At 46.9% G+C, this 25275-nt stretch overlaps 1 gene segment (V, D, J or C); it reads right to left on the reverse strand.

Moving 5' to 3' along the window:
- The window catches only part of LOC115456968, a 63825-nt gene that overhangs the window by 1283 nt on the left and 37267 nt on the right, over positions 1 to 25275 (reverse strand). Inside the window, 1 exon segment of the V gene segment in view lies at positions 239 to 334. Coding sequence covers positions 239 to 284 — 46 coding nt within the window.

Genomic DNA, 25275 nt, shown 5'->3' on the forward strand with positions numbered 1-25275 from the left:
GAGGGAAACAGGACACCCAGGAACAACCCCCTCAGTAACCGAGACAAGCACTGTCTGAGGAAAAGACAAAACAAGGGAGAGACAGATGTGAGAGAAGGGAGAAGAGCAGGGTCTACTCCTGAGGGCAGAGTTGCTGGGAGGGAAAAAGGAGAGGATTGGGGCAGTCACATAATACAGGAGCAGAAGTGGGGTTCAGTATCTCTGGTCCCTGTCATCTCCCTATTTCCAAGACACTCACCCGGGAGCAGTAGCAGGAGGAGGGTGAGGCTGAGAGGTCCCGACATCTCTTCGGGGCTCTGTCTACACAGGATAGCATGAGACTGGGGAAACTGCTCTGAATCTCAGAGAGAGAGAGAGTGGTGGGGAGGGGAAGGTTTGACTTCCTCTTCCTCCTTTATTTGATAAGATCTGTTGGGTTCTGCTGCGGTCTCAATCTTCTCTTTCACTTCCTGTGCCCCCTTCCCCATATCTGTTTGCCTTTATGTATGTCTCTCAATACCTCTTATTATTTCTCACTTCCTCCCTCTCAGTGCCTTCATGCTTATTCTCTGCCTCCCTCTCCTTATCTCTCTTCAATATGTAATCTAATCTAATCTAATTTAATCTGGATTATTGAGGACCATTAAATCCAAAATGAGGTCCAACTTGGATAACAGAGAATAATAAATTAAAAGACAAAGGGCAACCGACTTGTCCGGAGCCTGAGTATAGTGGGGGGTGTGAGCTTCACTCCGACCCCAGCGTGGTCAGCCATGGTGGGCTTCGGGTAAAGTTTTGCTTGTCCAGGCCAGGTCAAAGGGCGCATAATAGGTGCAGGGATGCTGGTCAGCAGGGTAGGTTGCAGACAATCCTAACCAGGATTGGCTGGCAACATTAAGTTGAGCTGTGGTGGGAAGGATCTGCCTATCAGATCCTTCCTGTGCCTTAGTGGGGGAGGAACTGCAGGTGAGGTTATTTAAGGCGGGACCTCCGTGGAGTAGGGCTGATCTTGTTCCTCAGAGAGGCATCCTGTTTTTCTGCCTGCTGTCCCTGTCTTGTGGCAGAGTTGGTTCTGTCAGAGCTTTTGGGATGGGGGTGTACCCGAGCTAATGGCAGCTTCAAAGGGAGGTCCTTTGAAGTACACCTTTTCACCCGGTGGTCAACATTAGGTCCATAGGAGCTGACTCTGTGGGTGCTTGAGCACCCCCAATATTGAGAAAATTCCTTGTATGTGTCCAGGGAGGGGTTATTTCCACTGGGCTTAGCAACCCTAAAAATTTTGAAAAGTTGGCTCCTATGATTAGGTCTATGGTTCTACAGGACTAGAGGTCTAGGCCTGTACCTTGCTCCAGCTGGCATGACGGAGTCAAGGATAATTTGTAGGGTTACTGTGTTGGCCCCCTAGCTAGGTATTGCGGGAGGTCCATTGTTGTACTTATTCTTTGTTTGGGTACGACAAGTTTCCACCAATATGCTAAGCTGCAGCCAAGTATTTCAAGTAAATGTTGTTATTGTTAATTATCCTGTCTTGTTTATTGTGGTTTGAAAGGAGGGTGATCAGTCTCACAAACCCTGTTATAGCATAGTATAGTGTGCCTCTTCTACTCCTCGGTACCCTTTCCCAGTCTCTGTATTTTCTGTTTCTGTATGCTTGTCTCATCTTTCCTCCTTTTTGCCGGTCTCTCTGTGACCTGTCTGGCTCTGCCTCTCTCTCATTGTTCTACAATTTTTAAGGTGATTGGTCCTAAGTTATGGAAGGTACCACTGAGTCTGAGAACAATGAAGAACATTGATTTGTTCGAAAAATAACTGAAAACTGTTTTGTTCCATCAAGGTTTTGACGAATAGATTGATTTGATTTTCCTCCAATGAGGTTAACAGACGCTTATGGACTGTATGAGAATATTGCAAACTTTTGTATTTTATTTTGCTTGTCTTGTAGCAAAACATGGCGTACATTGGGATCATGGGGGCTATAAATAGTTTAAATAAAAATCAGTCGGTCACGCATGGGCCTCCCTCTGTATCTCCCCTGTCCGGTCTGTCTCTTTCTAGGCCTCCAGTCCTGTCCTCTCAGTTCCCACTAAGTTCCCCCTCCCCCAGCCCCCCCATCTCTTTCTTTTCTTTTCACCACAATCTGACTGTTTGTGGCTTTTGACTGCAGCTACACCTGGGTTGCTCTGTCTGTCTGAGTAAAAATACCCAGGCTGGGTCTTGGCCTCCTCCAGTTACACCTACCAGGCTGGCCTGCTGGTGAGGGAATGAAATTGGGCTTTGCAGGGCGCACCTGAGAGTTAAAAAGAGAAAGCGGGCAAGGGAGGAGGGGAAAGCAGCCCAGAGAAAGCTAAATGTGGAAAAGGACTGGGGAGGTAGACACAGCATCCCTCTGTTATTGCTCCCCCACCAGCCCAGACTCTGCTCCAGCCTGGCAAGCAGCACTCTGTTCCCACTGCATTCCCCTACTGGAGAGGCAGAAGAAAAGCACACATATCTGGATAAATAATTGTATTTCTTTATTATAAATAAAGAAATAAAACCCAGCTGCCCTGTCACTGACTGTTCAAGGCAATGTACTCAACATAAAAGGGGAGAAAAAACAGAATAAAACAAACCAAAGAAAATCTAAAGTCAGTTACAAACTAAAATAATGGTATTTAGAGCTTATGGGGCAACCACTGAAGAAGCAGCTTTAAGTCTTGTGAAAGGAGGGATGCTATTCTCTTATCCAAAAACTTTCGCTCCCCCTCCCCCACCCCTTGTAAACACAATTTCTGTCTTGTTCCAACCACCAATTTTGCACGGGAATGGGGAGGCTGTGGTTGGAAGAGTCAAGCCAACTTTTTGTAAACATCCGAAGAATGACAGTAGGTATCTCAGTGGCTGCAGAACCTCCACCCCACCCTTATCATTTAACAATATGTAGCCAGGTGACTGCAGTTCACCTCAGGGTATATGGAGAGAGGTGGCTGCAGTATTTCCTGTCCATGTGACAGTAGGTAGCTCTTTGGCTGGTGTCCTCTTTCCTTGCCCATGTGATTGTAGTCCTCTTTCCCCTGGTCATGGGACACTAGATGGTCTGTATCCTGCACTACCCCACCCTCCCACGTGACTCTAGTTAGCTAGAAATAAGAACATAAGTGTTGCCATTCTGGGACAGACTGAAGGTCCATCAAGCCCAGTATCCTGTTTCGAACAGTGGCCAATCCAGGTTACTAGTACCTGGCAAGATCCCAAAACAGTACAATACATTTTATGCTGCTTATCCTAGAAATAAACAATTGGTTTTCCCAATTCCATCTTAACAATGGCTTATGGACTTTTCTTTTAGGAAGATATCCAAACCTTTTTTAAAACCCTGCTAAGCTAACTGCTTTTACCACATTCTCTGGCAACGAATTCCAGAGCTTAATTACACATTGAGTGAAGAAATATTTTCTATGATTTGTTTTAAAATTACTACTTTGTAGCTTTATTGCGTACCCCCTAGTCCTAGAGTCACATCTACCCGTTCCACTCCACTCATTATTTTCACTTGGTGGTTCCAGTCTCTCTCCCTTCTATGCAGGGGTGTGCTGGTAAATTTTTAACAACAGGCTCTTTCTCCGGACGTAGCCAGCTCTGCAGCTGGAAGGGCCGGGGGGGGGGGGGGCAACACTTGCCTCTCTCTCCTCCCTCCCTTCATGCGGGCACGCTAGGCATGCCTTTGCTGGCAGCCAATAAATGGACTGCCACCACTCCCAATGTCTTGCTCTGAGCAGCATGCTGGAACTTCTCTCACATGCTCGTGAGGTCCCGGCCTGCTGCCCAGGGCTGGAAACAAGGAGCGGGGAGCAGCAGTAGTCTATTTACTTGGCTGGCAGGGCTCAGCATCCCCACCAGCAAAGTAAAAGATAATTCAGCAGGGGGCCCAAGCCCACATTTTGGGAGCCAGTTGTTAAAGTAGCCATGGAGGGCCCTACTTTAACAACCGGCTCCCAAAATTCTTAAAAACTTAACAACCAGCTCTTACGAGCCTGTGAGAGCCTGCTCCAGCACACCACTGCTTCTATGTGACTTTAGTTAGTCTGGTGACACCGGTCTCCCTTCTTTCCATGTGGCTCTGGTTAGCTTGGTGGCTGTAGTCTCTTCTTCCTCCCATGTGGCTGTAGCAGGATCTTCCAAGTTACCCAGTTCCAGGAGGGAGAGTTTAGGCTAGTTTTTCATTTTAGACTGATGGCTGCAGCCCCCACCCTCCTCCACAGGTGTTTTTTGGCAGTTTTACATTTTTCTGCTTAATCTCCAGTGGTTTCCGGGCTCAGCAGACCATTTCTCTGCTTCCTCTGAGCTGCATTTTGCTCAGCAAGTTAGTTTTTGCATTTACTGCAGCCACCCACACACTCCAGCTCCAAAATGCAGAAAAACAATCCACTCTCAACAAAGTTTATTCAAGAAAAGTGTAATTTAAAAGAACCTACCAAAATAAGTCTCCTCGTTCAGAGGAGACAGATGTTTATCCTTTCAAATAATACAAGAGTAGGGGACATTCCAGCAGAAATATAGATAGCTGGGTGGTTGGTGGGCCTGAGGCTCACCTACGGGTGAATGCTTAAAACCTAACACCAGCGCCAGAGGTGATTTCTGCTGAAAACCTAACACCAGCTTGTAGAACACATTGGGGTGTTTGAAGAGAGGATTTCCCATAATTTTTTTCTTTAAAAGCTGCTGGTTTTTATTTAATATGAAAGCTGAAGGAAGTCACATGGAAGCCTCTAAGTGGTGGTAGTGAGAAACGAATGTATGCGACCAGAGCAAACCCAAAAGTGGAAGCACACTCATTGGTGTCTATTTTCTGCAATTAAATATTGCTTTTCAGGTGAAAAAAATGTGAAAAGCTTATATTTAAAGGCGCAGAAGAACCTAGCTAATGTGCGCTTTGCTTCCGGGTTTGCCTGGTGCATGCATTGCGCACAACACATATATCATTTGCATTTTATTACAGTTGATCATTGGGGAGCTATTTTTCTGTATTCCCGTGGTATTGATGGGGCGTTGTTCCACATAGCACTGAGTTCTGAGCATCAGCCCACTAGTGTGAAGTTGGCAGACCTCAGACATCATTTGGATAGGGCTGAAGACACTGCTGGGGGAATCTGGGTGTCATCATGTGGGTGCTAATGACGTAGGGAGGTGCAGGAGGGAGATTAGGTAGAAAGTTGAAATCCAGAAACTCCAGGCTAGTGGTCTCAGAAATGCTTCTCATTCTACACCCAGGACCCCAGAGGTAGGCAGAGCTCGAGTATCAGTGCCTGGATGAGAGGATGCTGCAAGGAGCAAGAGATTAGATTTGTTAGGAACTAGGCAATATTTGGGGAAGAGAAGGGACCTTTTCGGAAGGATGGGCTCCACCTTAACCAGTGTGAAGCTGCTGGTGCTACTATTTTAAAAAGAGAAAGTGTAGCTTTTAAGCCAGTTCATGAGGGAAAGCCGCCAGTCCTTGAGGCATGTATGGTTCGGACAGAGGTGTCTTCAAAGGATTATGACATATATGGGGTCTGGATATTGTGACCGATGGTGTATGTGAATTTTGTGTATCTGTGAATACTGTGTCTATAGTGAGTAAGTATAGTGTAGTTAGGCTCATTTTCGAAAGAGATGGATGTCCAAAAAGCGACATAAATCGACATTTGGACGTTCATCTCACAGAAACGTCCAAATCGGTATAATCGAAACAGCATTTTGGACGTCTTTCTCATAAGTCCGTTGGAAGGAAGTCCAAATCTCAAGGGGGTGTATCGGAGGCATGTTCAAGGTGGGACTTGGGCGTTCCTAAGACTTGGACATCTTTGAACCATAATGGAACAAAGCAAAAACGACCAGCACTAAAACTTAGACGTTTTGAGCTAGACCTGTTTTTATGACGAATAAGGCACAAAAAGATGCCCCAAATGACCAGATGACCATTGGAGGGAATTAAGGATGACCTTCCCTTACTCCCCCAGTGGTCACTAACCCACTCCCACCCCCAAAAAGTGTGTTCAAAAACATTACTTGGCAGCCTCTATGCCAGCCTCAGATGTCACACTCAGGTCCATGACAGCAGCATGCAGGTCCCTGGATAGGTGCAGTGCACTTCAGACAGGTGGACCCAGGCCCATTCCCCCACTACCTGTTACACTTGTGCAGGAAACTGTGAGCCCTCCGAAACCCACTGTACCCACATATAGGTGCCCCCTTCACCTGTAAGGGCTATGCTAGAGGTGTACAGTTGGGGGTAGTGGGTTTTGGGGGGGGCTCAGCACACAAGGTAAGGGAGCTGTGTACCTGGGAACATTTTATGAAGTCCACTGCAGTGCCCCCTAGGGTGCCTGACTACTGTCCTGGCATGTCAGGGGGACCAGTCTACTAAAAATGCTGGCTCCTCCCACATACAAATGGCTTGACTTTGGACGTTTTAGACTTGGACGTCTTTGTTTCGAAAATGGTCAAAAAATCAAAGACATCCAAATCGCAAAACGTCAAAATCCAAGGACGACCATGGTATTTTCGAATACAAAAGATGGAGGTCCATCTTTATCGAAAATGACCCTCTCCCCGCCTCAGAATTTGGATGTCTTTGTCCAAATTCTGACTTAGATGTTTCTTTCGAAAATGCCTCTCTATATGTCCTTGGGGATATCTGGCAGGAATGTGTGTATGAGAAATGTTGGGGAGAGATGGGGGGGGGGGGGGGGGGGGGGGGGGGGGTTGTGGGATGGGATGGTGGTTGGGGAGGGCAGGGGAGGGGAGTGTGTGATTCAAGGTATTCCTGTGTGGGTGTTAAGTGAGAGTATCTTCTGGAGTGCAGTCTGTCTGGAGGGGGGGAGGGTTGGGGTGTTCATTTGTTTGGAGATAGGCTGTGTATGTGGAGTGTTATGAAGGGGTTTATATATGTGTTTCAAATATTCTCATTCTTCTTTCTCTCTCCCACTGTACTTTTCCACCCCTTGTATTCACACCTTATCATTGCATTCTCCTCCTCTTTCTCTCCCTCTTCCTCCCCCCACTGCATTAAGGAGAGCAGTAAGATGCTGGCTGAAGATGGGATCAGAGGGGAAATAGTTTGGAGGATAAGAGAAATACACAGGGCAGCAAAGATTGAAGGGACTGAGAGTAAAAGACAGAATCTTCTAATCTGGCCATAGATTAGTTTAATGTATATTTATATAATTTGCCTATAACTATTTTAAAACAGATAAAAAGATACACTCTAACCATCCACTGTTAAAAATAATTCCAAATGACCATCAAACACACATCCCTGTCCCACATCCATAATTTACATATAACAGTACAAAACTGAAAGAGAAGCTAACAAAATCATGTAAGGCACTTAGGGGGTCCTTTTACTAAGTTGCACTGAAAAATGACCTGCGGTAGTGTAGACGCGTGTTTCGGGCACGCACACAATCATTTTTTAGCATACCTGTAAAAAAATGCCTTTTTAAAATTTTTGCCGGAAATGGACGTGCGGCAAAATTAAAATTGCTACGTGTCCATTTTGGGTCTGAGACCTTACTGCCAACCATTGACCTAATGGTAAAGTCTCACGCGGTAACCTGGCGGTAATGACCTACGTGCGTGTCAAATGCCACTTGACGTGCGTAGCTGACGCGCACCGAAAAATAAGAAATATTTTTCAGATGCGCATAGCGGACATGTGCCAATGCGGTAACTCAGAATTGGCATGTGTTGTGCGCGCGTTGGCGCTTACGTGGCTTAGTGAAAGGGCCCCTAGGAGATTATTTGCCCAATTCCAGAGATGAAGGATGAGAAACTTAGAAATGTCAATATTCATAAGAAGGCGTAAACATATACCCCTAATTCTGTAAAAGTCACCAAAACTTGTGTGTGCAAATTAATTGAATAACTAGCTAATTAGTGTCAATTGGCTTTTTAACAAGCAATTATTGGCACTAATTAGATTAAATTAACATGTACATGTGTAAATTTAGGTATGGCATCCGCACCTAAAAAGTACATGTGATCTGAAAAAGAGGGTGCGGAAATGGGAGTGCCACGGGCATAATGGGGGCCTTCCTAAAATTAACACACATTGTTATAGAATAACGGGGACATGTGCCTAATGTACGTGTGTACATTTGTACCACGTTTCAGTAGGTGCAAATGGCCGCACCTAAAGTTAGACATGATTCCCAGGTGTAAGCGCTATTCTATATACCATGCCTAACTTTAAGAGCGGCTTATGGGATAGCGCTTTTTTCAGCACCGAATTTTGGCACCATTATAAAATCTAGCCTATAATACCTGGAACTGCTGATATTGAATGCGCTGGTTGGTAATCACTGTATTTCTCCAGCTCTAGCGTACCGAGGGTGGAATGGTGGGGGCGAACTGCCCCAGGTGCAGGCAGCAAGGGGGTGCACAGCAGTTGTGCAGCTGTGAGCTCCGCCGGTTTCCTGCATCCTCTGACGTTACTTCCTGTTTCAGAGCCATGCAACTGCTCCATGCACTCCCAGGTGGTGAGGATGATGCACTTTGAAAGAGGGGGAAATGGGTGATGCGCCAAGAGGGGGGGCACAGTGGTGACCCACCCTGGGTGGCAGCCAACCTAGGTACGCCACTGCTATCCAGCACTATCTGTAGTGGACTAGATTGTATATATCACGCCTACAAAAATGGTGTTGAAATGAAATGTGCCTAGGTGTATTCTATACACCTAAATTTAGGCGTACTTTATAGAATACGCCTACATTTCCAAGTGGTTTATAGAATATGCTGAACGCCTGTGTGCGTGACTAATTTTAGTTGCAGGCAGTTATGCCAAGTAAAACTTGGTGTAAATACCGATGCCTAAATTAGGCACAGACCGGGTGTATTCTGTAACAACGCACATAGATTTTAGAAACGCCCATGACTCACTCATTCTGTGTCCATGGCCACGCTCCCTTTTCAACTATGCAACATAGAATGTACACACATCACGTTATAGAATATGCTTAGATAGTTGTGTGCATGAATTCTAATTAAAGTGAATTATTGTCAATAATTGCTTGTTAATTGGCAATTTATTGGCACTGATGGGCTTGTTGATTAATTGAGGTGTGTGTGCAAATTCAGAATATGACTGAAGTCGCGATTTATACAATGCAGGTGATAGTGACTGAGTGGAGTTAGGTTTTGGAAAAAAAACAACAATCATTCATTCTACAGAGAGTCTGGGTGGTTAGTTTCATCCTGCTGAAAAGCTTTGGCTATATCTTTTCTTTATCCTTTAAGAGGCACCAAAGAAAGCTAAATATTTTTGTGTGCTGCTTCTTTCATTTAGAAAGCAAAAGAACACAAATCTTTTAAGATTTCCACCCCAGACACACTGCTTAAAGAATCTCACTTTTGTGCCTTTAATATCTCTTTCTGGAAGGGCAAAACCCCTTCTTTGGCCTTCAGGCTCACAATATTCAGTGGCTCACTACTGGTGCCTCTGAAATGGACATCAATTAATTTTATATAATTCTTTCCAAAATTCTGTTTGGAAAACATAAAAAGTATGATTAATTCACCAAACAACAAGGCAGGGCACGTGGTGATACACAATAAACAATAGAATACCAAGTGATGAACTCCAAATCCTAAAACGATCCTTCCAAGATGTGCTAAGGGTGAAGGGCTTGTCCCCAGCCTGCCTTTAACAGGGGGGTGAGCTTCACCCAAAGTCAGCGTGGGTGATCATGGCGGGCTTTGGGTGAAGTCTTGCTCACCCAGGCCAAAGGACAGGGAACACTACTGCGAAGAACCCAATTGGAGGAGGTGGCCGGCCTGCGCAGTTTCGGACCCTCCAATCGGGGGGGGGGGGGGGGGGGGGGGGGGGGGGGGGAGGGGCAAGGTTTATGAAACTGCTGCTTGGTGGGAAGGCTCACCCAATCGAGTGCCTTCCCTTAAGCAGCTGGGAGGAGTGGAGGGGAGGCCATAAAAGGGGCATAGCCTCCAGGGCCGCCGAGAGACTGGGCCGGGCCCTGTGCAAGGCTGCCCCGGGGCCCTGATCCCGCCCCCAAGGTCATCATCTTCACCACCCCCCCGGGCCGCCGTGCCGCAGTCCCCAACGGCCCCCTCTGTCCGCCACCGGGCCAGACCCTCTGCATTGAAATCATCACAGTGCCTCACCTGTTACCTCACTCCATGACTGAAAGCCCTGCAGGTCAGATTCGTCTCCCTTTGGGCCGCCCTTGCAGAAGTTACATCAGACGAGGGCAGGACACAGGGAGGGACAGCCCGAAGGGAGGCGAATCCGATCTGCTGCTGCTGCACTTTCAGTCACGGAGATGAGAGGTGAGGTGCTGTGATGATTTTAATGCAGGGGGCCAGGCCTGGTGGTGGACGGAGGGGGGGCGGGTGGGGACTGTGGCGTGGCGACCTCGGGGGCAGGGGCTGGGCCGAGGGTGGGTGAGATTGGGGACTGTGGCACCGGGCCCCCCTTGGAGGCCCAGGGAATTTTGTCCCCCCTGCCCCCCCTCTTGGCGGCCTTGTCCAGGGGGCAGGTTTCTTCCTGCCCCTCGGAGGCATCCAGCTACCCATCCCACCCATCCTGGCATGCTGTTGGATTAGGCTAGATGTTGCAACTTTGGGCGGGGGGCAGAAAACCAAGCTAGGAGCACCTTCAAAGGAGGTCCTTTTGAAGGGAGGGGGCCTGACATTGACTGGGTGGTCAATGTTTGATCCATGTTTGCCAGCTCGGCCTGACCCTTGCCCCTGTTGCTGTGATGGGGTAAGGTGGTTTAATTATATTATGGGCTCCTTGCTGTGGCTGGATGCCCAAATTTTGGTATATTCCTGGTATATATTTCTTGTACATTATTGCTCGGATTCCATTGTTTTCACCATTAAAACAAAGCTGCGGCCTTGTTTGTACCAAATAAATTTATTTGTTTTATTAAATGAGTGTGTTGTTATTTGAGTAAGCTGAGGAGGGTGAAATTGTCTCACATCCCCTGTTAAAGCAGAATCCTCCACGTGTACAAAATGCTGCTCAAAACTTTGATAAATGAACCAGAAAAGTCAGAATCTGTCTGTCAAACCAGAGGGAAGGTCCAGTCTATTCATCCTAGGATAGATGAAGTTCTCAAGATCACTCACAAAATAGATGATTAATAAATAGATGATTCGGGATCTGTTGTAACTGGCCCTTGTCAGAGAGCAGGTAAGGGTCGTTCAATATATACAACTGCTTGTTGTCAGGGATGTATCACTTCATCTAGGATACAATACAGCAAGTCCCATCTGCACTTCCCATGGACATTTAAAGATGCAGGTTAACAGGACATTTCAGAAGCTATATTAATATCAGAGGGGAGGTAGCGAATACCCTCTATGGCTTCTACTTCTCTAGTCTCCACTTACATTTTGCATATTTTGCATTATACCACCATCTAGTGGTTCTGCTAATCAACTTGTGCAAAATTTAAGTTTAATACATAACCTTTAATGCTACAGGTCCTGAGTGGTGCATTATGGGGGATTCCCATTGACTATCCCTGATTTCCACTTACAGTAAGTTCTATGTTTATCCAAGTGTTATTGTGAATAAATATTCTGAAAGTTAAGAAGTGAGTCCAATCTGCAGTTATGAAGTTGAAGCAGCTTGTTAACTGCACAGAAATAACCTGCAGTGAGAAAGAAATAAAGAGAAGACAGAGAATCAAAGGAAAGCAAAACTACTGAATAAAGTGGTCAGTTCCTCCATGTGATTATTTTTGACCTTTCTGGGAAAAGGTGACTAAAGTCACCAAGAACAAAAAACGAGGTTTTATTGAATTCTGCTAGAGCAAACAATTTGTAATACAACAGTCCAAACCCCATCTCTTTATGTGAAAAAAGAAAAAAGTTACAGGAGTTCAAGCGTAACTTTTGCAGACTGCTTATGGACCCTCAAGGACCATCAGTGAATAGCACTGCTTTAAGATAGGTCTGGTTTACAAGCTGGTAAAAAAATAATATCTGTTTAACTTTTGTGCTTTCAGTTTAAATATGATTGTATATATTCTTTTGTTAACTGCCTAGAATAGTAGATTATACGGTTTAGAAAATTTGAAATACATAAATAAAGGTAAAATAAATACCTAAAGGAGAGCGAGAGAGGTCAGCAACAATGTCTGCCATCATGGAAGTCAGAGTAACTGCAGCAGGATCCTGACAGTGTGTCTTCTATAGTCTCTCAGGGGAATGAATGTTCCCGAGTCTCTGCTCCTAATCTGTCTTATTGCAAAGTCCTGGAGACAGGCTGGCCTGCCAGTCTTGAGCAGGGAACTGTTTCCTCCTGTGATATTGGAGGGAAGAATAAATAATCCTACACAGGTTGACTTGTTGTTCACGGGACACTCCTAGGATAGTCTCTACTAGCAGTGCATTGAATATTTCTGGGATAAGCAGCATAAAATGTGTTGTACTTTTTTGGGGATCTTGCCAGGTACTTGTGATGTGGATTGGCCACTGTTGAAAACAGGATGCTGGGCTTGATGGACCTTTGGTCTGTCCCAGTATGGCAATACTTATGTACTTATGTACACTGTCTTTCCTCCAAAGGAGTCCAGTGAAGCAGGAGAGGCTGTGGGTCCCACACATGCTCCGCCCATGTGTGCTTACCTGTCAAAATACATGCACGAACAGTGTTGCATGGGTTTAGTGGTTTTCTCACTAAGGGGCCCTTTTACTAAGTGGCGGTAAGCCCACCATGGGCTTATCATGTGGCAATCCAGAACTACTGCCAGCCCAACACGGGTGCCAGTGGTAGTTCCACCTCCAGTACATGGCATTTCCGGTGCTATATTTGAAAAATATTTCCATAGGGGGTTACCTGGCGGTAATCAGGCAGCGCCACATGCTGGCCGGTTACTGCTGAGTTAGCGTGGGAGCCCTTACTGTGATCTCAATGGGTGGCAGCAGAGGCGTAGCTACGTGGGGCCACGGGGCCTGGGCCCCCATAGATTTGGCCCTGGACCCCCCTGCCAATGACCCTCTCGACCCCCCCTCCCACCGCCAACCCTCCGTTGCCTACCTTTGCTGGCAGGGGACCCCCAACCCCCGTCAGCCGAGGTCCTCTTCTTCTGGCGAAGGCTTCGTTCAGTTTCTGAGTCTGACGTCCTGTAGGATGTCAGACTCAGAAACAGAACGAAGCCTTGCGCTGGAAGAAGAGGACCTCGGCTGGCGGGGGTTGGCGTCCCCCACCAGCAAAGGTAGGCGACGGCGGCGGAGGGGGAGGGTTGGCGGTGGGAGGGGGTCGAGAGGGTCGGCGGCGGGGGGGGGTCAAAGTTGGTGGTGGCAGTGGTGGCGGCTAGGGGGGGTCGACAATGGTGAGGGGGGGCTAAAATGTGCCCCTTCACCTCGGGCTCTGGACCCCCCTCTCGCCAAAGTCTAGCTAAGCCCCTGGGTAGCAGTAAGTGCCCCCCCTCCCCACATATGGCCATGTGGTAAGTGCAACCTACCGCATGGCCATTTCTTTTTTTTTGCCTTTTCAATTGCTTTGGTAAAAAGGGCCTCAGCATGTGGCAAAAATGGCCGCCGCCACTAGTGCAAGGCCCCTTTTACCACAGCTTATTAAAAAGGCCCCTGAGAGATCTTAAAGTGACGAGTGAATTATCTTCGGAGATATCTTGCTGCGGAGTGCCCCTGGGCTCCCCAGTGTCTCCAATTCTTTTTAACATTCTTATGGCCCCTTTGGTCCTAAAATTGAAGGCATTATGTGGATAATGTAACCATCTATATCTCATTTGATGGAGACATCCAAGATATTATACCTAAACTCAGGCAGAGATTGCAATGTTTAGAGTCTTGGGCTATGGAACGCACTACCGAAGGCCATAAAAACAATGCAAGACCTAACCATCTTCAGAAGGCTACTGAAAACAGATAGAAGGCATACCATAAACATCCATCTTAATACCAAAACTATATACAACCTATACAAAACCGAACTCTTATCACATGACTGATTAACCTCTTTGATATTAATGATAAAGCAATACCACTTTAAACCTTATGCTGAATAGGGTCTCTCTTTAGTCGATGACCTAATGTATGTTACTATCCAATTTACTACTCAGGAACCTTCATGCACTACCATAATTTATTCTTCTTTACCATATATGTATGCACATGTTGTATATATACCATGATCTGTTCCATATATGTTATGTTCCATGTTTGCTACCATGTATGTATGCACCTTAACGTAATACCATTTGTAATTCTGTTACCCGGAAATGGCAACCGCCATTACGGCAAATGTAAGCCACATTGAGCCTGCAAATTGGTGGGAAAATGTGGGATACAAATGCTACAAATAAATAAATAAATTAAAGCTGAACACTGATAAGACAAAATTTCTACTTATAAGTTGCCCTTGCCAGATGTGTTCAATTAGTGGTTTTATACTTGATGGTGTAAGTTACAAGCTGGAATCACAATTGAAACTTTTGGGGCTAACACTAGATAATTTTTTAACTTTTGAATCCAATGTACATCTTATCTATTAACAACAAATGTGTTTAAATTGTTATGGAAGTTAAGGCATGTTAGGGCTTGTTTTGAACCTAGAGTATTTCAACTTGTGGTTCAGATACTAATAATGGCACATCTGGACTATTGCAACATTATACAGTGGTGGAAATAAGTATTTGATCCCTTGCTGATTTTGTAAGTTTGCCCACTGACAAAGACATGAGCAGCCCATAATTGAAGGGTAGGTTATTGGTAACAGTGAGAGATAGCACATCACAAATTAAATCCGGAAAATCACATTGTGGAAAGTATATGAATTTATTTGCATTCTGCAGAGGGAAATAAGTATTTAATCCCTCTGGCAAACAAGACCTAATACTTGGTGGCAAAACCCTTGTTGGCAAGCACAGCAGTCAGACGTCTTCTGTAGTTGATGATGAGGTTTGCACACATGTCAGGAGGAATTTTGGTCCACTCCTCTTTGCAGATCATCTCTAAATCATTAAGAGTTCTGGGCTGTCGCTTGGCAACTCGCAGCTTCAGCTCCCTCATTAAGTTTTCAATGGGATTAAGGTCTGGTGACTGGCTAGGCCACTCCATGACCCTAATGTGCTTCTTCCTGAGCCACTCCTTTGTTGCCTTGGCTGTATGTTTTGGGTCATTGTCGTGCTGGAAGACCCAGCCACGACCCATTTTTAAGGCCCTGGCGGAGGGAAGGAGGTTGTCACTCAGAATTGTACGGTACATGGCCCCATCCATTCTCCCATTGATGCGGTGAAGTAGTCCTGTGCCCTTAGCAGAGAAACACCCCCAAAACATAACATTTCCACCTCCATGCTTGACAGTGGGGATGGTGTTCTTTGGGTCATAGGCAGCATTTCTCTTCCTCCAAACACGGCGAGTTGAGTTCATGCCAAAGAGCTCAATTTTTGTCTCATCTGACCACAGCACCTTCTCCCAATCACTCTCGGCATCATCCAGGTGTTCACTGGCAAACTTCAGACGGGCCGTCACATGTGCCTTCCGGAGCAGGGGGACCTTGCGGGCACTGCAGGATTGCAATCCGTTATGTCGTAATGTGTTACCAATGGTTTTCGTGGTGACAGTGGTCCCAGCTGCCTTGAGATCATTGACAAGTTCCCCCCTTGTAGTTGTAGGCTGATTTCTAACCTTCCTCATGATCAAGGATACCCCACGAGGTGAGATTTTGCGTGGAGCCCCAGATCTTTGTCGATTGACAGTCATTTTGTACTTCTTCCATTTTCTTACTATGGCACCAACAGTTGTCTCCTTCTCGCCCAGCGTCTTACTGATGGTTTTGTAGCCCATTCCAGCCTTGTGCAGGTGTATGATCTTGTCCCTGACATCCTTAGACAGCTCCTTGCTCTTGGCCATTTTGTAGAGGTTAGAGTCTGACTGATTCACTGAGTCTGTGGACAGGTGTCTTTCATACAGGTGACCATTGCCGACAGCTGTCTGTCATGCAGGTAACGAGTTGATTTGGAGCATCTACCTGGTCTGTAGGGGCCAGATCTCTTACTGGTTGGTGGGGGATCAAATACTTATTTCCCTCTGCAGAATGCAAATAAATTCATATACTTTCCACAATGTGATTTTCCGGATTTAATTTGTGATGTGCTATCTCTCACTGTTACCAATAACCTACCCTTCAATTATGGGCTGCTCATGTCTTTGTCAGTGAGCAAACTTACAAAATCAGCAAGGGATCAAATACTTATTTCCACCACTGTATATGTTGGATGTTATGTATCTATCCGATGTCGAGTACAGACATTACAGAACACAGCAGCCCGAATGATATGTAAAGATAGATTGTAAGCTGTGTCGAGCAGGGACTGTCTCTTCATGTTCAAGTGTACAGCGCTGCATACGTCTAGTAACGCTATAGAAATGATAAGTAGTAGTAGTAGTACCCTGTTTCCCCGAAAATAAGACAGTGTCTTATATTAATTTTTGCTCCCAAAGATGCGCTAGGTCTTATTTTCAGGGGATGTCTTATTTTCGGGGAAACAGGGTAGTAAAGCTACAAGATTTGAAAGTGCCAGACTATTGCTTCGTAAACTCCACTGACTTCCGATGAAGGCATACTCAGTTTTTAAGTTATGCTGTTTGGTCTTTTTAATCTTACATGGCCAAGCACCACCGTATATGATAAATGTAGTTTCTATACTTACTAAGAATTGTGTTGGCAACTCTAGATATCTCTTGTTGCTTCAGTTCCCTTCACCTCAATGAACAATCAGGGCCGGCTTAACCTATGGTGAGCCTCACCTGATGCCCAGGGCGCCCGAGATAAAAGGCATTAAATGCCTGAGCCTGTGATGTCACTGGCTCTATAGGTTAAACTGACCCAGAGCTTACCTGGGAATGTTGTGTGTGCGGGGAAAAAAGAAGAGCTGGCAACCCCCTTCCTCTTTCTTTCTCAGGCCACCTTCCCCCGTCTACCTTTAAAGGCAATTTTGACCTGCATCAAAATTCCTTCTGCCCTGCCATGCCCCACTCCTCCTTTGACATAATTTCTTGTTTTCACAGGGGTACAGCAGAAGGAAGATGCATAGTGTTAGCTGAAATGCTGTCAGTATTCAGGAGAGGGAAATTGCCTTTAAAAGTAGTGCCATGTTGCCCAGGAGGCGTAGAAAGGAGCATGCTGATGTTGTCTTTAATGAAGAGATTCTCTGAGCCATGGTACTGACGATGTTGGTGTGTCTGTACGGGAGAAATGTCTTGGCTTGGGTGGTGTGAATGTCTGCCCCGATGAACGTCAATGTCTGTGACAGTGTCAGGTGCGACTTCTTGATGTTGATGATGAATCTGAGGTTCTGGAGGAGAGAGATGGTTGCGTGGAGTGAGGCCAGTGTCTCCTGGGGTGCGTGACCTGTGATGAGCCAGTCATCCAGATATGGAATAAGCAGATTTGTCTGTGGAGATTTGCCACGGCCTCTGCAATGCACTTGGTGAAGACCCATGGTGCTGTGGAGAGTATGAATGGCAGGACTTTGTACTGGAAGTGCTTGTCCTGAACTGTGAAGCGGAGGTACTTTCTCTGGGAGTGATGAATCGGTATGTGTGTGTATGTATCATGGAGGTCCAGGGCGGCTAGCCAGTCTTGTTGGATAAGGGGTAAGATTGTCCCCAGGGAGTGCATGCGGAAGCATTCCTTGTGAATGCATTTGTACAGTTGGCGGAGGTCCAGAATAGGATGACTTCCCTTGTCCTTCTTTGGGATGAGAAAATAGTGGGAGTAGAACCCTCTGGCAATCTCCTGTGTAGGTACTGGTTCCACTGTTTGTGCCAGGAGGAGGGTCTCCACCTCCTAGATGAGGCATGGAGTGTTGGGATATGGGTTTGTGTTTGTGCATGGTAGTTTGTTTGGTGGAGGGTGGTGGAATCTGATGTGATACCCTCGCTTGACAATGTTTAGAACCCACTGGTTGGTGGTAATTTGTGACCAGGCATTCACAAAGTATTTAACACGGCCTCCCACTGGGACAGGCAGTCAAAGGCTCTGTTTTTGCTTTGGGGCAGTGAATTGTCTCTGCTGTCCTCTGTCCTTGGGTCGCCTATTTTGAGAGTAAGGGTTGTTGTATTGCGTTGGATGGTGGCGGCTATTGTGTTGCCATCTTGGTGTTGTTGGATATTGCCTTGAGGTAGTGGGTGGTCTGTGGTGGTAGCCCCTCTGTTGTCATCTGGAGGGCGTGGGTCTTTCCAGGCCATTGGTGGCCAGTGTTTGAAGTGTGGTACAGTTTTCTTTGATGTCGTCCACCATCTCCTTGACTTTGTCTCCAAATACGTTTTCCTCAGTGCAGTAGGCATCAGTCAGGAGTTCATGAAGGTTCTCATGAAGTGATGAGATGTGGAGCCACGCAAGGAAGCGGGCAGAGATGGCCATCCCATAGGTACAGGATAATGTTTCAAAGGCATCAAAAGCAGACCTGAAGAAGTGTTTGTTGCACTCTTCCAGGTCATGGATGAGGAAGCCAAGGAGGTCTTGGCCCATCTTGGTGGTTGAGAAGATATTACTCTTGATTTTGTTCAATATGGCCTCATGATACAGGAACATCTGGAACCAGTGGGTGGCGATGTGGCCATTGAGCATGGTGCTCTGAAAGGTCCTCTTCCCCATAGAGTCCAGGGTTTGGGGATCTTTCCCTAGAGGCGCTTTGGTGGTAGTGTGGAACGTCCTGTGTTATTTGAGAGCTGAGTCGACCACAATAGACTTGTGAGGGAGTTGGTTGCACCTGATACTTTACTTCCAGCCTCTTGGACGCTGGAAGGCCAGTGAGAGGGGTGTGCTACATCTTGTCCTTGCAGTCCAGGAGCATTTTGTGTACTGGAATCGTTATGAGTGCTTGGGTGTGTCCAGGCATTGGATTAGCCCCTGTTGACCACCTGGTGGTTCTGAAGTCCTGTCCATTGGGAGTTGAGGAGAGCCACAAGCTTTTGGAGGAATTGGAACTTTGGAAGGCTAAGTGCTTTGACAATGAGCCGCTTGGTCTTCAGGTTGAGGGGCAGCAGGGGGTTCAGGGTTGGCCTCTATAGAGGTGCTGGGTCGGGTTCTCATTGAGGCTGTGGGCGAAGAGAGGCGTGAATCATCTGAGTTGTAGTCCAGCAGAAGATTGGGTTCAGAGTCGCTGTGGATTACAACTGGAAGTGTATTGTCCATTGCCCCCATCTGTTCTGCCTGCCCCAGGGGTGTGGGTTGTGTTCAAGCCTATTGTTGGGTGAGTAACTGGGCTAGGAGCTATAGCAATTGTTGGGTTTGCTGTGTGAGTCCAACGGAGGCTGCATCAGTTGGTAGTGGTTTGCCTTGATGGGACTGCAAAGAGGTGCTGTGTCCCACCGAGTGGTGGGCTTGGGAGAAGAGGCTAGCCTGATGGTTAGGGCTGTGTCTGCTGAGCTGCTTCTGTGGTGGCAAACAGGCAGAAGACAAGTCTGTGGAGAGGTACCTGGGTCTGTGGTGACGCAAGAACCCTGAAGAGCCAGTGAAGTGATGGCACTTCTAGTGTCCGTGGTGTCTGAATCTGTGGCACCTGTGATTAGAGGAGAACTGGGAGGAGCCCTCTGCTGTGAGGGCTTCTGTGCCTGTAGTGTCTCCGGTGTCTCCGTGAACGGTCCTGGTATCCTGGGTCTGGACTTCTGGTTTGCTGCTGTTGCCTGTGTGCATGCCATGTGTGAGCAGCTTCTCTGCACTCTCCTCCTGCTGCCATGCTTGATGGGTGTATTTCTGCTGCTACCCAGCGGTCTTCCTGTCATGTCCTACCTTGGGACTGAGGGGCAGGCTCCATGGACGTGCTGGGATTCCCCTCCATGTTAGTGATGTCAGGGGGGTGTGGTTACCTGGGCGCATCAGTGGTGATGTCAGCATTAGGAGGCTGCATGATTGGCTGGACCTGATGCCCATCATGGGTGACATCTGGGGCCTGTGATGGAGGGAGTAGAGGCGCTGTGGAAGTGGCTGGGCACAGTGCGAGGCCCAGGGGCAGAGCAGAGACACTTGCCTCTGCGGCCGGTGTAGTGGGGTGCTCCCGACTAGTTCTGGGTGCTGCACTTTGAGGAGGAAAGTTTGGGCTGGCTGTGGGTGTCAGATCATTGCTCCTCGGCAGCAACCTGCTGTTCGAGGACTCAAACCCTGATTCCTGCGGGTCATGGAGACTTACCAGCTGCATGACCGGGAGGTACGGACCACCTCTCTGTTTTGGGTGCTGCACTTTGAGGAGGAAAGTTTGGGCTGGCTGTGGGTGTCAGATCATTGCTCCTGAGGACTCAAACCCTGATTCCTGCAGGTCATGGAGACTTACCAGCTGCATGACCGGTCCGTCAGAGTGCAGTAGCAGTTGTGGCTTCTGAACAGGACTCCAAACAGTCTCTTCCCAGCATCCTGAGCAATCCAACCTCAAGCTCCTGGGCCCCTTTCTCACTCAGGGTGAGCTGGTTCTCAGTATGCAAATTGTATGCAGATTAGCATGTTATCCTTTCACGCTCAGGGTGACCTGGTTCTCCAGAGGCAATATTAAACAGGTCTTACCAACAGCATATTTAGGCAATTCTTTATTCCAGCCCCTGGGCACAGTTCTTCTAGCTTAAATACTTTATACATTTACATATCTTCACACTGAGCCTCCCCATACAGATTCCTGGGCTCAGCCTTAACCTCAATACTTTGGGGACTTCTAACCCCAGGCTTTGTAGCCTGCTTTTCAGTACTGGGACACACAGCCCTACTTCTTCTTTGGACACCCAGTCCTTCCTTCCTTGGACACCCAGTCCTTTCTTTCTTTAGACCCACAGTCCTTTCTTTGAACACACAGTTCCTCTAAGTACTGAGGCTACACAGTCCAACACTAATGCTTTAGGGACTTCTTACCCCAGCCTGTTTTTCTTCCTTGAGCACACAGTCCACCACAAGTCCCTAGGGTTTAGCCAGTTCTTTCCAGGGGGATTCTCTTGCTTCCGCTACCAGCTCTCTTTTTCTCTCCTTTTCACAACTCAGGAGGGGTATCAAGTGGTTAATTAGCTACACAGGACCCAGCCCATAACCTCCTACACAGGGCCGTGCCTAGGGTCTCCGGCGCCCCCCTGCAGTTGGCCTCTCCAGCGCCCCCCCCCCTCAGTCGGCCTCTCCGGCGCCCCCCCCCCCGAAAACGAGCGCTACACTACTAGCGCTCTTCTCCCCAGATCCATTTTTTTGTTTAAATTTACCTCTCCGGCGCTTGCAGCGTAGGCAGCGTTAATGAGAAGGAGGCGGCGCTCCCCCGCCCCGACGTGTCTTGCCTTCGCTGTGTCCCGCCTTCTTCTGACGTCAGAAATGACGTCAGAAGAAGGCGGAACCGAGCGAAGGGAAGACACGTCGGGGCGGCCGGGGGAGCGCCGCCTCCTTCTCACTTACGCTGCCGCGCGCCGGAGAGGTAAATTTAAACCAAAAAAAAAAGGATCTGGGGAGAAGAGGGCGAGGTAAGCATGGTGCGGCGGGGCGCCCCCCAGAGGATGGCGCCCTCCTGCCATGCTTACCTCGCTTACCGCATCGGCACGGCCCTGCTCCTACACCTGTGGACCTCCCAGGGCTCTCCCCGGTCCTAGCGCCCTCCGCCTATTCTCCTAGCGCCCTCTAGTGGCCTACCCCGGACATCCTGGACATTTTTAGGGGAACAGCGCCATCTAGTGGCCTGCCCCGGCTAGGACAGCCTCTTATTTATCACACAGTGCTTGCGTGCGCGCAGAGACATGCGGGCATAGTGTAAGCAGGGCTGATCCTCATGTGTTGGCCCCAGACAGCGGACGCACAGATCATGTGGGTCCTGAATGCTGAGTTTCCTCTTGCCTGGTCACTTCTTGAAGCCTGCCTTATCTGACATGATAAAGGCTTCAGTCCTGTGAACTTGGAAGTAAATCTTTGGGGGGGGGGGGGGGTTGATGGTGGAGAGCAGCAGGAAATCTGACTGTTGTGATACAGCAGAAACTATAGACTGAGGAAGGACGGGGAAGTACCTTTACCTTGGCTTGCCCAGCTGAAACTACACATGCTCAGAGGGATTTTAAAAAAGTGTTTCTGAGCTATTGGAGAGCATTTCTGGTCAGGAGGAGCCATTGGACCACGCCACCTTTATGTGGCTGACACATCCTGCTTGTCCTAGGAGAATATCCTTGATCCATCAAACCTTACAGTGCCCTAGTACTCTGTCCACAGTTTGTCAGTGTATTTGCCAAGGAGACAGTTGAGATCAGAGACAGTAATGCGCTTATCTTTAGAAAGAGTACATTATGCAGATACTAGATCGGTTGCTTTCTCTGTGGCCGGTCCAGTACTGTGAAATACCTTGCCAGGGTTTCCGCATCCCTGTAAGAATACATTGCCGTTTAAGAGGTTGTTAAAAACATATCTATTTGCTTGGGTGCTTTTTAATGTCTGACGATCATCGAATTATGTTCAGTCATAATTTTATAATTGAAGGCAGACTAATGTAGCAGTGTTAGAAGGGATGGTGCTGTTATAGTGTTTAATAGTATAAGAGCATGCTTGATTTAACATTTTATAGGTGCAATGAAGCAGTAACGCAATGGACAGTTTTATGTTAGTGATGAAATCTGAATAATGTAATGTTGATAATATTATGTATGTTTTATGTTTGTAATCCACTTAGATTATAGGTGGACTAGAAATTTTAAAAATAGATAAATCAAATAGGAACAGCTGGGTGAAGTTTTATTTTGACTCTCTTTTTCCTTCTAGCCACACATTTTTATAAAACATTTATCTTAAACATAGTAAATGATGGTGAATAAAGACCGAGACCCGACACAGTTGTGTTTCGTCTGACTAGGCCTGCATCAGGAGTCTCTTGTACAACACAAAAGCATTCACTCAAAGTAATTGTCGTCATTATGAATAGATAAAAACACTTCATGCGCTCTGTGCGATGAAATATAGCAAAGGGTTTTGCGGTCACTGAAAACTGTTTGTTGCAACTACAAGCTTTATCTTGCAGTTTTCACTGACCGCAAAAGCCTTTGCTATATTTCAGCGCAAGGAGCGCATGAAGTGTTTTTTTATCTATTCATAACGACGACAGATACTTTGAGTGGATGGTTTTGTGTTGTACAAGAGACTCCTGATGCAGGCCTAGTCGGCCGAAACACAGCTGTGTCAGGTCTTGTTCATCATTTAATAAACATTTTTTCACCTGGAGTGTTGTCCACTGATTCTTCAGTCATATTTGTTTCTTCTGTGTTTACATCGGGGAATAAAGACCAGCATGGCCTGCCAGTGAGAGTCATGAATTTCATATACTGCCTTTCTGTGGTATAAACCAAGGTGGTTTATATATATGTACTGTCTTTGTCCCTAGTGGGTTCATGTTTTAAGCTTCACACCTGGGACAATAGGGGGTTAAGTGACTTGCTGTGACTCAGAGGAAGCTGTAGTGGGAATTGAACCCAATTCCTCAGCCCACTACATTAGTTAGTAGGCTACTACTCCACTTGAGTCATGCCTGCTGCTCTGGGCAGGTTCCCCCTCTGTCTTTTTTGAAATGCATTGGCTGCTGCATCAGGGGGTCTTCTTAACAGCTGCTTGGGTGGTAATCTGGAGTGAAGGAGTAACAATGGTTAGAGCCAGGGGTGTAGCCAGACTTCGGCGGGAGGGGGGTCCAGTGCCCGAGGTGAGGGGGGCACATTTTAGCCCCCCCCCCAGCGCCGCCAACCGCCACTAACTTTGCCCCCTCACGCTGCCAACCCGCTGTCGCCTACCTTTGCTGGCGGAGGACCCCAACCCCCGCCAGCTGAGGTCCTCTTCTCGCAAAAGGCTTCCTTCTGTTTCTGACGTCCTGCACGTACAACGTACAACATGCAGGACGTCAGAAACAGAAGGAAGCCTTTTGCGAGAAGAAGAGGACCTCGGCTGGCGGGGATTGGGGTCCCCCACCAGCAAAGGCAGGTGACGGTGATGGCGGGTTGGCGGCAGGAGGGGGGTCAAGAGGGTCGTCGGCAGGGGGGTCCAGGGCCAAATCTACGGGGGCCCAGGCCCCCTGGCCCCACGTAGCTACGCCATTGGTTAGAGCAGTGACTAAGAACAAGGGAGCCAAGATCAAATCTCACTGTATCTCTTTGTGATCTTGGGCAAGTCACTTAACCCTGCACTGTCTCAGATTTAAACTCAATACTATACCTGAACATTCATCACTAGATGCACTGAAATAGGTGTCACAAGATTTTTTGAATTCTAAGAACTAATAGATTGAAGCAGTATTTATGAAGTGCTATTTGTATGATAGATGAGATTTTTTTTTAATTCTCAGGATAGGAATGGAAAACAAAACTGAGAATGTTATAATGCCTTTGTATCGCTCCATGGTGCAACTGCACTTCGAATACTGTATGCAATTCTGCTTACTGCATCTCAAAAAAGGATATAGTGGAATTAGAAAAGGTACAGAGAAGGGTGAAGAAAATGACAAAGGGGATGGGATGACTTCCCTATGAGGAAAGGCTAAAGAGGCTAGGGCTCTTCAGCTTGAAGAAGAGACAGCCGAGGGGAGACATAATAGAGGTCTATAAGATACTGAGTGGAGTGGAACGGGTAGATGTGAATCGCTTTCTAAAAATACTAGGAGTAGGGGGCATGCAATGAAGTTACAAAGTAGTAAATTTAAAATAAATAGGAGAAAATATTTCTTCACTCAACATGTAATTAAACTCTGGAATTCGTTGCCAAAGAATGTGGTAAAAGCAGTTAGCAAGCAGGGTTTAAAAAGGTTTGGATAATTTCCTAAAAGGAAAGTCCATAAGCCATTATTAAGATGGACTTGGGAAAACCCACTGCTTATTTCTAGGATAAGAAGCATAAAATGTATTGTACTGTTTTGGGATCTTGCCAGGTAATTGTGACCTGGATTGGACACTGTTGAAAATAGGACACTGGGTTTGATGGACCTTCAGTCTGCCCCAGTATGGCAATGCCCCAGTATGACAACGCTTATGTTCTTATGACCAAAGAATGAGAAAGTTAGAGCTATTAATATTTTTATAAGAAGGCTTGATATCTGAGGTGCTTTTTCTCCTCTTTTGTTTTGTGAACTTTATGGCAGTGGTGTGCAAAACTAACCCATTTGGAGACATAAACTTGGAGAAAAGTTCATGGGTATGGGCTGGATACATCACAGGGAATTTTGATGGTTCTGCATGGGGTTTGGACTATCAAAGCCTCCCCAGCAGAGATTTATGTACCGTATTTTTCGGACTATAAGACGCACCTAGGTTTTAGAGGAGGGAAATAGGAAAAAAAAAATTTTCCTCTTTCCCTCCTCTAAAACCTAG

This window comes from Microcaecilia unicolor, chromosome 1 (genome assembly GCF_901765095.1).
Source record: "Microcaecilia unicolor chromosome 1, aMicUni1.1, whole genome shotgun sequence".
Taxonomy (NCBI): Eukaryota; Metazoa; Chordata; class Amphibia; order Gymnophiona; family Siphonopidae; genus Microcaecilia; species Microcaecilia unicolor.